The sequence below is a fragment of the Somniosus microcephalus genome, chromosome 6, assembly GCF_052327205.1.
Source record: "Somniosus microcephalus isolate GS21.2 chromosome 6, FLI_Smic_1.0, whole genome shotgun sequence".
NCBI classification, from domain to species: Eukaryota; Metazoa; Chordata; class Chondrichthyes; order Squaliformes; family Somniosidae; genus Somniosus; species Somniosus microcephalus.
The window spans coordinates 204,138,654-204,153,318 of NC_140992.1; the positions used below are offsets into that span (position 1 = coordinate 204,138,654).

Here is a 14,665-nt window from a genome sequence, read left to right on the forward strand (position 1 = left end):
GATAAAAAAGACAGGGAACGTCTGTTGAGAGAAACCGAACTAACATTGGAAAATGCTGTGACAATATGCAAAGCCAGTGAGCTAGCTCAAAAGCATGCGAAGACTTTCAGTGAAATCAATAATGATGCGATTGTAGTAAGTGCTGCTGTCGGTGCTGTGTCCTACAAGGGGAAGAAACATGGGCAGAACAGAAATGAAAAGCAATCGGAGGATGAAATTTTTAATTGTAAACGCTGTGGTTACAAACACCAGTTAAGACCATGCCCAGCGTTTGGAAAAATGTGCACAAAGTGTAATGGAAAGAATCACTTTGCCAAACAATGCTTTTCGAAAGTAAAAACAACGAAAGGGCAACAAGTTAATGTGATTGAGGACACTGATTTAAGTGAGACATTTTTTGTACGAATGGTGTCATGTGACAATATCAAAAAGGATACAGAAAATGTGCAGCCCTCAGAAATGGACAATGCTGAACATAAAGTTAATGCAGTAAAAGAGGACAAATGGATGATCCCACTGCAGGTAAATGGAACATTAGTTACCTTGAAACTAGACACTGGGGCAAAAGCAAACTTAATCAGTATGAGTGACATTAACAATATGAAAGAAAAGCCCAAAATACAGAAAAAGTCAGTACTACTGAAGGACTATAATGGACAGAAAATAGATAGCTTAGGTGTATGCAGACTTAAAGTGACAGTCAAAGACAAAGTGCATCATTCATGTTTTCTGTTGTGGCTGAAGGACTTGATTTGATACTAGGTGACAAAGCTTGTGAAGACTTAGAACTGGTCAAGAGAGTCTACCGTATAAACTGTGCCATAAGCAGACCAGATGACTCAGGTGATGAAGCAGAGAGCCCATCAAGGATGAAAAGGCCAAAGGGTATCCATGTCTTCAAAAAGCCTAGTTTCTCCAAGAAGAAAGAAAAAGACTTTAAGGTCAAAGAGAAGCCAAAGGAAGAAAAGCACAAAGAGGAAAAACACAAGGAGAAAAAGTCCAAAGATATAACCGCAGCAGATGTTGTTAAGCAGTGGAAAGAGAAAAAGAAAAAGAAGAAGGCTGCACCAGAGCAGGAAGCAGTTCCGGTGGATACTCCTTCTTCCCTCAGGCCAATCTTTGGTGTTCCATTAGCCGAGGCTGCTGAGAGGACTATGCTGTATGATGGGATCCAGCTGCCAGCAGTTTTTCGAGAGTGCATTGACTACATTGAGAGTTATGGCATGAAGAGTGAAGGAAACACTGAAACCCTCTCCAAGCAAAGATCGCAAGGAGACCTCGATCTATACAAGAGCAGATCGATGACAATGCCGCAACTGCATCTTGTCATTCACCGCCAGAACAATCTCATGAAGACACATCAGACTTACCCGTGTTGAGAAGATCCACACGTGAAGTAAAAGAGCCTGATAGACTTAATCTTTGAGTACAATGTAAAGCTTTGAAAATGTGTTGACTGTTTTGAAAATGTTTATGTTTATAGAGCACTAACAAAAGTGTTACTGATATTATCTTTATTGTTTTCTTGAAAGTTGATTGATATTGATTTTGTTAAACCTCAAAGAAAGGGGGATGTAACGATCAATAGCATGTCATTCTATAGTAGACACTAGGTGGAGCCGTAGAGCTGTATATAGCTGTATGTATAAGACTACACTACCCAGCTGTATGATATTAAGACTACATTACCCATGAGGCACTAGGCTACCCACAAGGCAGCAGTCAAGATGGAAGCCTCCACAGATACAGTACCTAGTCCACATGTGCTCAATAAAAGGTCTAGCAAAAGCTAGCTGTGTTCATAAGAATGTCCAGTTAATAATGAACATAACAGAGGCCATAAAGTGTTGTGCCCCAAATTATAGCTGCACGTGTGGTTGCTGTTTGGTTATTCAAGTGAGGTTACACTATACTCCATTCTGAGTGTGAGATGTCGTTTTGAGTTCTGAAGGAATTTGGAGCTGATTCAATTCTAGAAAAATCTTGTGGAAATGTGGCTGACATTTCAGTTTGAAATTTGACCAAAAAAATGGTTGGGAATTTTGAACTTCCAGTGTGTCCATTGAAAATACTATAAAAGTATAATTTAAAAAATCCTATGAGTATCAGGTCACTTCTGAAACCATGCGATAACATTTCATAAAAACACAGAAATCAGATCAATGTCGTAGTGATAGTGTGGAGAACGAGTAATAGTGTGGAGGACGAGTTCATGGAATGTATACAAGATAGTTTTCTAAATCAGTATATTGAAGAACCAACTCGGGAACAGGCTATTTTAGATCTAGTATTGTGCAATGAGAAAGGGTTAATTAATAACCTTGTAGTAAAGGGGCTTTTAGGGAAGAGTGACCATAATATGAAAGAATTTTATACTGAGTTTGAAAGTGATTTAGTTAAATCCAAAACTAGGGTCTTAAATCTAAACAAAGCAAACTACGTGGGTATGAAGAGCATTTGGCTAAGGTAGATTGGGAAATTACATTAAAAGGTATGATGGTGGACAAGCATTTAAAGAATTAATACATAATTTACAACAAATATATATTTCTTTAAAGCAGAAAAATCCCACAGGAAAAGTGGTCCAACCGTGGCTAACAAGAGATGTTAAAGATAGTATTAGATCAAAGGAAGAGGCTTATAATGTTGCCAGAAAGAGTAGTAAGCCTGAGGATTGGGAGGATTTTAGAATTCAGCAAAGGAGGACCAAGAAATTGATAAGGAAAGAGAAAAAAGAAAAGTAGAGTAAATTAGCAAGAGACATAAAAACAGATTGTAAACGTTTCTATAGGTATGTAAATAGGAAGAGATTAGTGAAAGTAAACGTGGGCCCATTAGAGGCAGAGACAGGAGAAAGTATAATGGGCATTAAGGAAATGGCAGAGACATTAAACAAATAATTTGTTTCTGTCTTTAAAGTAGAAGACACAAAAAACATTCCGGAAATAATGGGGAACCAAGGGTCCAGAGAGAATGATGAACTTAAAGAAATCAGAATAAGACATCGTACTGAGAAATTAATGGGACTAAGTGGCGACAAATCCCCTGGACCCGATGACCTGCATGCTAGGGTTTTAAAAGAGGTAGCTGCAGAGATAGTGGATGCACTGGTGTTAATCTTCCAGAATTCCCTAGAATCTAGAACAGTCCCCAAGGATTGGAAGGTAGCAAATATAACCCCGCTATTTAAGGAGGAAGAGGAAAAAATGGGGAACTATAGGCCAGTTAGCCTGACATCAGTAGTAGACAAAATGCCAGAATCTATTATTAGGGACGTGGTAACAGGGCACTTAGAAAATCATAATATGATTAGGCAGAGTCAACATGGTTTTATGAAAGGGAAATCATGTTTTACAAATCTGTTAGAGTTTTTTGAAGATGTAACTACTGTAGCAGAATAGATAAGGGGGAACCAGTGGATCTAGTGTATTTGGATTTTCAAAAAGCATTCAATAAGGTGCCACACAAGAGGTTATTACACAAAATTAGGACTCATGGGATCAGGGGTAATATATTAGCATGGATTGAGGATTGGTTAATGGACAGAGAGTAGGAATAAATGGGACTTTTTCGGCTTGGCAGGCTGTAACTAGCGGGGTACTTCAAGGATCAGTGCTTGGGCCTCAGCTATTTATGATCTATATTAATGACTTGGATGACGGGACTGAGTGTAATGCATCCAAGTTTGCTGATGATACAAAGTTAGGTGGGAAAGTAAGCTGTGAGGAGGACGCAAAGAGGCTGCAGAGAGATATAGGGCTTGATTTTGCCGGCGCTCAGAGGGCGGGTTTGGAGGCGGGTCCGCTGTCAAAATAGCAAAGATTGACAGTGGCTAGGAAACCCGCTGTCAACCCGCCTCCATGCGAGTCTCCCAGGTGTCGGGTCTGTCTTTACTTTACTTATTCTGATTTCTTTAAGTTCATCGTTCTCTCTGGACCCTTGGTTCCCCATTATTTCCGGAATGTTTTTTGTGTCTTCTACTTTAAAGACAGAAACAAAGTATTTGTTTAATGTCTCTGCCATTTCCTTAATGCCCATTATACTTTCTCCTGTCTCTGCCTCTAATGGGCCCACGTTTACTTTCACTAATCTCTTCCTATTTACATACCTATAGAAACGTTTACAATCTGTTTTTTATGTCTCTTGCTAATTTACTCTACTTTTCTTTTTTCTCTTTCCTTATCAATTTCTTGGTCCTCCTTTGCTGAACTGACCCGATACCAAGCGGCGGGGGAGACAATTGAACTCATTAAATGGCTTGTTAACAGCCAATTTAATGGTATTTTGAGGCTTCCTTCCAATTTTAGGTGCTCCCCCATGGGTTACCCGCTGCTCAGGGAACACGCCAGCTCACCCTGGCATGAGTTGAGTCTGCTCTGATGTATCTGATAAGCTGACAGCTGCAGAAGTGGTGTAAAGGATGCCATGTTGCAGATGGTCAATTTCAGAGTGCAGTAACTGTTGGTTACTGCATTTGTAAGACATATAGAGATTTCTTTAACTTGCAAGTGTTTAGAGACAACTAACTGTATGTCCAGTGCCACCTCATTGGAACAACCTCTCTCACCATTGACGGATCGCTTCTGTCATCTCACCTGCAGCTGCCATCTATTGCAGTAACATCGGTGCCCTAGAAACTATCTCACCTTGCTCCTCTGATTCCGTCCACGCTCAGCCCCAACACCAACATCACCAGGCACACCAGCAGAACCAACAACAACACCAACCTTCTCCACCATCACCTGATGCTGCACAGGACACAGGGCATCAGCCCCTGATAACATTGCTGCCCGGGAGGCCAGTGATGGCATCACCATCGCCAGATTTACTTCACTTGACGCTGCCATATGATGCGCCAGGTTGACACCATCCCACACGAGCACTGTGAAGCATCCCTTTAATGTCCAAGCCATTCCATGCACACTCATTATTATAGTGGGGGGGAGGGCTGGGAAGTTATGTCTTAACATTCACTGGAACTCAGTAAGACACTTCTCAAGGTATGCACAGATCTGTCCAATAAGGGGCAGTGTTGAAAATATAGATTTCACTGTATGACAACACATTACCAGAAACTTCACATGGACATTGGCTAAACCTCTCAAGTGCCTACCCCTGTGTGTTGTTAGTTGGTATGCTTGCAGTAGGATGAGGGTGAGTGTAAGGGGTGGCTAGTGAGATGGGGAAGTGATAATGTAGATAGAGAGGCTTGGGTGGAGGTGCAAGGTAAGTTGATGTGAGTAAGAATCTGCAGGAGAAGGATATGGAAGGCAGAGTGATGGGGATGTGTTGAGTGGCACGGCAGGGTGCGTTTGAGTGTGGCTTTGCAGTAACGTTTTGTGATCCACTGAGATCATTGAAAGGTTGGCGCCACTGCAGCCAGGGACTCCTTATGACATCCCTGTTTTTGCCCTCCTGTGCAATGGGCAACCAGGCTGCGTTGGTGTCCTGGGGACGTCTTTTCCGCCCTTGGAAGGGAAGAGAAGCTCCCTGCGTGCTGTAGCATATGGAGGGAGTCTTTGGAGAGCCTGGGTGCAACCGTCCACCTTTGTGTAGTGCTTGTCAGTGTTTGCAGCACCTCAATGCTGTCAAACACTGACAGAACAACTGTCAAACTCAATGTGGCCGTGGTCCCTTTAAGGAAACTGGCTGATGATGCGCCATCAAATGACGTCATCAGACCCGCAGGGCGGGCTTAACGAGCCCAATCAAGGGAAAATCCCTTTGACAGAGCAGCTGCAGCTGGGAGCAGGACCGGAACCCGACAACCAGCTATTCCACCACCATCCCGACACCGCTGAGAAAATCCAGCCCATAGAGGTTGACTGAGTGGGCAAGAACATGGCAAATGGAATACGAAGTGGGAAGTTATCCACTTTGGTAGGAAAAACAAAAAAGCAGAATATTTTTTGAATGGTGAGAGATTAGGAAATGTTTGCATTCAGAGGGACCTGGGTGTCCTTGTACATGAATCACAGAAAGCTAACATGCAGGTACAGCAAGCAATTAGAAAGCAAATGGTATGTTAGCTTTTGTTACAAAGGGTGACGTAAGAAAACTACTAGGCACTTGGTCTAAGCGTTAAACAAAGCTTTAATCAACTGTTTTACAACATGGAGATCTAGTTGTGTCCTTCACTAGTTCCTGTAAAAGAATGTTCTGAGCAAGCTGGGCCCATGCCTGAGTATTTATACTCTCCCTGGACAGCGCCACCAGCAGGCCGCCCAGTATTATTTCATAAGTCATTTCCACATGAATGACAAGATTCATGTCAAAGGGATTAGAGTATAAGAGTAAAGAAGTCTTACTACAATTATACAGGGCTTTGGTGAGGCCACACCTGGAATACTTACCTAAGGAAAGACATACTTGCCTTAGAGGGAAATGCAACGAAGGTTCACTAGACTGATTCCTGGGATGAGGGGATTGCCCTATGAGGAGAGATTGAGTAGACCTATATTCCCTAGAGTTTAGAAGAATGAGAGGTGATCTAATTGAAACATATAAAATTTTTAAGGGGCTTGACAGGATTAATGCTGAGAAAATGTTTCCCCTGGCTGGGGAATCTAGAACACGGGGTCACAGTCTCAGAATAAGGGGTCGATCATTTAGGACTGAGATGAGGAGAAATGTCTTCACTCAAAGGATTGTGAATCTTTGGAATTCTCTACCCCAGAGAGCTGTGGATGCTTAGTCGTTGAGTATATTCAAGACAGAGGTCAATAAATCTTTGGGAACTAAGGGAATTAAGGGATATGGGGATAGTGCGGGAAGGTGGAGTTGAGGTAGAAGATCAGCCATGATCTTGTTGAATGGCGGAGCAGGCTCGAATGGCCGAATAGCCTATTCCTGCTCCTATTTCTTATGTAGGGCCATGTGTTGTAGTGCCAGTGTGCTTCATTCACTGAGGTACATGGCTGCAGGTTTGATTGTCCCAGCCTGCTGAGTTTCTTATCTCAACCGTAGCATTGAACAGCGGCTTGGGAGAGCGGGACGTTTCACCCCTGTGTTGTGCGTCTTGCACACCCCCTCCCCTGGGGATCAATCCAGAGCAGCAATGATATCAGCCTGGGGCGGATTGGCAGCCTTCTTGGTTCCACATCTGAATTGTCTGTAGGGAGGGGGAAATTGGAGGGGAGGAAAATGAGAAGGCACTAAATAAATAATATAGGAATAATATTGTTTGGCCTGTACAGAAGGCTCTAATGTGCTTTTATTTAAAGTACACAAGTGGTTAGGAAAGCTGTCGAATAACAAGATATCAGGAAAAAGTCTTTGCTTTCCTCTAGACCAACCAGTGATCTACTTAGGCACAATTCTTATGGACATTTTTTTAAGTTTAAACAAAAGTTTGTATTTCAAAAGAAGTGGAAAGCGTGAAACTGGCTCCGAAAGAGCTGAGAGGTGATTAAACAAACACTATCTGTTTGTACATCCTACTGCAGAAACCAAGGTATTGGTGAGGCCGCACCTGGAATACTGCATACAGTTTTGGTGTCCATACTTAAGAAAAGACATACTTGCTCTCGAGTCAGTACAAAGAAGGTTCACTCGGTTAATCCCGGGGATGAGGGGGTGGTCATATGAGGAGAGGTTGAGTAGATTGGGACTCTACTCATTGGAGTTCAGAAGAATGAGAGGCGATCTTATTGAAACATATAAGATTGTGAAGGGGCTTGATCGGGTGGATGCGGTGAGGATGTTCCCAATGATGGGTGAAACTAGAACTAGGGGGCATAATCTTAAAATAAGGGGCTGCTCATTCAAAACTGAGATGAGGAGAAACTTCTTCACTCAGAGGGTGGTAGGTTTGTGGAATTTGCTGCCCCAGAAAGCTGTGGAAGCTACATCATTAAATAAATTTAAAACAGAAATAGATAGTTTCCTAGAAGTAAAGGGAATTAAGGGTTACGGGGAGCGGGCAGGAAATTGGACATGAGTCTAGGTTCGGAATGGTCATGGCCCTGTGGGTAGTGGAGCGGGCCCAGGGGCCGTGTAGCCTTGTTCTGCTCCTACTGTGTTCTAATTCTGTTAGATTTCAGGAGATGGTTTTATTCCTGTTCCTGGCTGGGGTGGAGATCGCCTTTACAGAAGGTAAGTACTGTAGAAAATATAGGGACAGAGTGATCTCCTGGAAGAATTTCGATCGCCTGGATGGGTCGGAGAGGAATTTCCCAGATTTTTTTCTCCCAAATTGGCCATTGGGTCTTTATCTGGTTTTTCGCCTCTCCCGGGAGATCACATGGGTTCGGGTGGATGCAGAGTGATAGAAGATTTGAGGTTAGGATCAGATCAGCCATGATCTTATTGAATGGTGGAGCAGGCTCGAGGGGCCGATTGGCCTACTCCTGCTCCTATTTCTTATGTTCTTATGTTCTTAAGAGTTGGCCAGATCACTCTACCCAGGTAATATTGATCAGCTTGCTATAATTTCATGGCCTGACTGTTGCTGTTTGCTGTGTAGGTATCCTGGGCACGGTATGGACTTAAAGAAAGCGTTGGATGGCTGCAGCACCGAAGATGCTATAGTGCTGCTGGCACACCAGCCAGTAGCTGCTAAACGTGCCCTACAAAGCAGACCGGACATCAGCCTGGTTCTCTCCGGTATGGACATCCTCCATTATTACCTGTTTAGTTTTGTCCTTTAATGAAAAAATAGCTGATGTAACAATAGGAATTTGTTAAAACAACACCTAAAATTGGCCAGAATTTTCCGAGGGGTCAGCGGTCAGGATTGGTGGCAGGTCGGGTGGGAAATTTTATATTTTTGACAGTGCATTGGGAACCCGCTGTCAACTCACTCCCACGCACCTTTCTCGATGTTGGGTCTGTCAGCGCTGAGCAGACCCGACAGGCAGTGGCGGGAGACCCAATTCAGGTAATTAGTGGTGTGTTTAGAGCCACTTAAGAATGATTTTCAGCTTACCTTTTGCATTTGACAGCTTGCCCACGATGGTCGTGGACCACGTCTGTCAAGCTGAGGCAAGAGTTCAGTGGCCATTGAATCAGCTGATGAGGTGACAGCTTCAAATGTAAAGTAAAAGCTCCCACCTTACAGAGATATCTTCCCTCAACCACAAGCTGTTTCTCACTGCATTTCCACAACAGATTCACCATGCTGCAAGTCTTTACACAAGTCTCCATCTAACCTGACCTCATTACCTCGCTCACCATTGACCGATCGCTTCTGTCATCTCTACTTCACCTGCCAGCTATTCCATCAGCATGGGTGCCCTTTATACTCGCACACCTTGGTCCTCAGAATCCCACCATGATCAGCCCCAACACCAGCAGCAACAGGCACATCAGCAGCACCAACAACAACACCAAACTTCTCCGCAATCAACTGATGCTGTACAGGACAGAGGGCATCAGCACTCGACCATATTGCTGCCCAGGACGCCAGGGATGGCCAGATTTACTTCACTTGACACTGTACATCCTGGCTGCTACATGATGCGCCAGGTTGGCACCACCCCACACCAACACCATAAAGCATCCTTACAATGCCCAAGCCATTCCTTTCACACCCACTGATGGGTGAGACTAGAACTAGGGGGCATAATCTAAGAATAAGGGACTGCGCTTTCAAAACTGAGATGAGGAGAAACTTCTTCACTCAGAGGGTAGTAAATCTATGGAATTTGCTACCCCAGAGAGCTGTGGAAGCTGCAACATTAAATAAATTTAAAATGGAGATAGACAGTTTCCTAGCAGATAAGGGAATTAGGGGTTACGGGGAGAGGGCAGGGAAGTGGACGTGAGTCTAGATTCGGATCAGCCATGATCCTATTGAATGGCGGAGCAGGCCCGAGGGGCCGTATGGCCTACTCCTGCTCCTACTTCTTATGTTCTTATGTTCTTATATCACCATTGCAGGGGTTACCATTATGTCTTACCATTCACTGCAATTTACTAAGCCACTTCCAAAGGTGCACACAGATCTGCCCAAGAACGCAAAGTGTTGAAAATAAAAGTTTCAATGTTTGACACCACATTAACAGAAACTTTACATGAACATTGCATAAAACACCCAAGTGCCTACCCTTATGTGTTGTTAGTTGGTATGATTGGACTAGGATGAGAGTGAGTGTGAGGGGTAGCTAGTGAGAAGGGGAAGTGATAATGTAGAGAGAGAGAGAGGGATGGGTGGAGGTGCAAGGTAAGTTGGTGTGAGTAAGGATGTGCAGGAGTAGGGTAGGGAAGGCAGAGTGATGGGGATGTGATGAGAGGCATAGGAGGATGAGGTTGAGTGTGGCTTTGTATTAACGCTTAGTGATCTACTGAAATCATTGAAACGTTTGCAGCACTGCATCCAGGTCCTCCTGACCACATCCCTGCTTGTGCCCTCCTCTGCAATGTGCAACCAGGCTGCATTGATCTCCTGGGGAGGTCTTTTCCACCCATGGGAAGGGAAGAGGCGCTCCCTGCATGCTGTGACTCCCTCCATAAGCATATGGAGGGGGTCATGGGAGAGCCTGGGTGCAGCCCTGTGCCTTTGTGCAGTTATTGTCAGTGTTTGCAACACCTCAATGCTGTAGAGCACTGACAGCACAAATGTCAAAATAAATTTGGACCTGGTCCCTTTTAAGGAAACCAGCCGATGACACGTCATCAAATGACGTCACTAGACCCGCTTCCTCTAATTGGCCGGGAACTGTGCTGGGCAAACTTAACAAGCCCCATCAAGGGAAATTTATTTCACAGAGCAGGATGGAGCCAGCAGCTGGGTCGGGACCTGCCAACGACATCGCCCGCCCCGGACCCGCCGAGGTGAGCAAAATCCCAGCCATAGTGTTTATTAGAGTTAGAGGTTCCACTCTAATAATCTGCACCCTACAGGAATGCATGTAGCAGCCATTTTGAATGCAGTGATTTCTCTATCTGCTTCCAGTAACATAACTTTAAGATAAAAAGCCTCCATAAAGATTTCTATACAACCTCCGGCTATGCTGTCATTCTCCATAAACATTGTGACAAAGGTTTCATAAAGACTTTGGCCCTATAAAGTTGTTAATGCTGTGCTCTGATATGGCCATTTAAATAGAATGTGTTTTCTTCACACATAACCTCCGTCTTTGTTCAGCCTCAAAACGATAAATGTCTGAAGTCCTGCTGTAGGACTTGTTGAGTCTACCTCTGTGTTTGCCAAGCTGTCTGCTTGAGTGCCTTATTATTACCGAAATGCTGTTTGTAGGCAGAAAAAATATGGCCTGGATTTTGCATTAAGATTAACGGTGAGGCTATCCGAGCTCACCATTTATTATAGAGTAAATTGGACAGCTACTTCCAGAGTCTGCACGTGCACAGTTAAACGCGGAAATCGGTAGGTTGCTGTCCGATTTGTCCTGCTCCTCCACAAGCTGCACTCTGTCGGTACCTCGCTGAGAGACTCGGCATTAAAATCCAAGTACTTACCCACTAATTACCCACTAAACACGCCAGAAAAGGATAGGGCTGGTGCATTCGGGTGTAAGTGAATTTTTTACGACGTGATAAGTATTAATTACTGCCAAACAACCTCTCTGGCACTGAAAATTTTACCAATGTGGAGTCTCATTTCTTTAGAATTTAATTATTGTTGGACGTTTAAAAAAAATTAAAATAATATTTTCTTTATTACTTTTTCTTTCTGTCTCTTTTATATTTCATATAAGGAGTTGTACAGGGGGTTGGTGAGACCACACCTTGAGTATTGTGTGCAGTTTTGGTCGCCTTATCTGAGGAAGGATGCTCTTTCCATGGAGAGAGTGCAGCGAAGATTCACCAGACTGATACCTGGGATGGCAGGAATGACGTATGAAAAAAGATTAGGTCGATTAGGCTTATATTCGCTAGAGTTTAGAAGAATGAGAGGGGATCTCATTGAAACTTACAAAATTCTCACATGACTAGACAGACTAGATGCAGGAAGGATGTTCCCAATGGCGGGGGAGTCCAGAGCCAGGGGTCACAGTCTAAGGATAAGGGGTAAGCCATTTAGGATTGAGATGAGGAATTTCTTCATCCAGAGAGTGGTGAACCTGTGGAATTCTCTACCACAGAAGGCAATTGAGGCCAATTCATTCAATATATTCAAGAAGGAGTTAGATATATTTCTTAAGGCTAAAGGGATCAAGGGATATGGGGAGAATGCAGGGACAGGGTACTGAATTTGGATGATCAGCCATGATCTCATTAAATGGCGGCACATGCTCGAGGGGCCGAATGGCCTACTCCTGCTCCTATCTTCTATATATCTCTCTCTCTTACTCTCATCTGTCTTTCCCTCCTTATTTCACTTTCTGTACATGATTTTACAATTAATTAAATATTCTAATTTATACTTCCTGGTTTCGAGACTGCGTGTCTCAGTGAGGATTCATCAATCTGTTTGGTTGAAGAGACACGTTGTTGCTTGCTTTGTTCACACCACAGATCCCCTGTAGAGGGTGCCGTGCTGAAAAGGATCAACAGGAACTCTAGTGTGGTAGAAGCAAATGGCAGTTGATGCTAGGTCAATTGTTAATTTTAAATCGGAGATTGATAGATATTTGTTAACCAAAAATATTAAAGGATATGGGGCAAAGGCAGGTATATGGAGTTAGGTCACAGATCAGCCATGATCTCATTGAATGGCGGAACAGGCTCGAGGGGCTAAATTGCCTACTCCTGTCCCTATGTTCCTATAAATGGTAAGTTGCTGCTCAAAAGCCCATGAAAAGCCTGTGGGCAGCTGTAAGCATGATGAACGGCGAGCTCTGTTCCTTCGCCGCTGACCGCAAAATCCGGGCCGTTGTTCTTTCAGGCAAATTCCCTCACTTGCGCTCATGCCAACTTTCCACTACTTTTGTCAGCTGTGGCTCAGTGAGCAGCACACTCGCCTCTGAGTCAGAAGGTTGTGGGTTCAAGTCCCACTCCAGGGACATAAAGCTAGGCTGACACTCCAGTGCAGTGCTGAGGGAGTGCTGCACTGTCGGATGCTGTCTTTCGGATGAGACATTAAAACCAAGGCCCCGTCTGCTCTCTCAGGTGGACGTAAAAGATCCCATGGCACTAATTCGAAGAAGGGCAGGGGAGTTATCCCCAGTGTCCTGGCCAATATTTATCCCTCAATCAACATAACAAAAACAGATTATCTGGTCATTATCACATTGCTGCTTGTGGGAGCTTGCTGTGCATAAATTGGCTGCTGCATTTCCCACATTACAACAGTGACTACACTCCAAAAGTACTTCATTGGCTGTAAAGCGCTTTGAGACGTTCGGTGGTCGTGAAAGGCGCTATATAAATGCATGTCTTTTACTTTTAGCATCTATTCTAGATTGCAACAAGCAGTGCCCTGAAGGATGGCTGGTGTTAACCCTGAGAGTACAGCAACTTTTTGTTATCGGGTGGCATAACATCAGGTTGGAGCTGGGGGGCAACTTTAATAGGAACAGTTTTAGTCAATGACACTGTCTGGGGAGTGTTCCACAGGCAGGAAAGACAGCGGAGCCAATTCTAACTCTCAACAACAACAACTTGTATTTATATAGCCCCAAAACATAGTAAAAAGCCCCAAGGTAATTCACGGGAGCGTTCTGAAACAAAATTTGACTCCAAGGCACATAAGGAGATATTAGGGCAGATGACCAAAATCTTGGTCAAAATGGTAGGTTTTAAGGAGCGTCTTAAAGCACAATGGGCACTGGGTGGGTGGAGTGTGCCCACTGCCCACTCATTGTTATCGCTGTGAGACCCAGGCCTCGTTTACATGCGCTTCCAGGCAGCTCACCGGTTGGGGAGGGAAGATGATTCTGGGATCGGGGGGTGGGGGCAGTGGCCTCGCACTGGCTGACAGCGGGCCAAGTTTTCATGTGGTCTTGGGAGGACCACTCCTGCTCCTCCTGGCCCCCAAAAATAAAAGTTAAAAATATCTATTGCCTTTTTTTGAGCAGCCTCCAGTGGTCCCTTTAAGGGTACAACTCAACGTCGGTACAAATGGGTGGAGGGTTGGTGGTGCACGCACTGCCCATTTGTACCTCAAAATTGCAATCGGGGTCCTTTGTACATTATAAGACCCTGATTTTCGTATTACAAGTGCCAACCCACCTGAAACAGGCGGGCGTTTTGGCTGCCCTTCTCGGAACCCTACCCAAGATGGCGGTGGTCAGAGCAGCAGGGGAAACGGGGTGGTAAGTGGCCCCAATGCCATTTTCAGGTCGCTACCTACCGTCCTGTTTAATGCAGTCAGAGGCACTTACTGTGTGAAGCTTTGCTCCTGGCATTTTATGCAGGTGCTTTACTCAGGGGCTCACTGTAGCAGTATGTTCCTGGTATATGCAGAAACATTTGATTTAAGTGCTAGCAACTCTTGCTGTGCTGCCCCAAGCCACATCTGTTTAGTGTTGGAGAGAGTGGACTCTGCTATGGAGCAGAGGACCTCACTGAATCCACACTTCTGCATGGCTTAGCGCTATACTGAGTTCAAAAGAAACAGATGGATTTAGGCTGCCGGCTGGCACGCAGGACTGCAGTGTTCTATCCCAGAGCAGATATAAGCTGTGTAGAACACTAAAGCTCTCAACAGTGGCATGTGCATCTGCTCTGCCTTGCAGAGTCCTGCTTTTCCAGTCATCTTTGCAACTTGTTTACCTCCATGTAAGTTGGGTGTGATTACCAAGTCAAAGGGCTCGGGGCCTGC

At 44.4% G+C, this 14,665-nt stretch overlaps 1 protein-coding gene across 2 annotated transcripts in view; it reads left to right on the forward strand.

Moving 5' to 3' along the window:
• The window catches only part of tmppe (transmembrane protein with metallophosphoesterase domain), a 40,175-nt gene that overhangs the window by 20,355 nt on the left and 5,155 nt on the right, over window positions 1-14,665 (forward strand). For both annotated transcript variants that reach the window (XR_015078800.1, XM_085991264.1), the window contains exon 4: window positions 8,465-8,604. Coding sequence is in view for 1 of the 2 variants with exons in the window: in XM_085991264.1 (XP_085847390.1) it covers window positions 8,465-8,604 (140 nt within the window). In the remaining variant the exon portion in view is untranslated. The remainder of the gene's footprint in view (window positions 1-8,464; window positions 8,605-14,665) is intronic.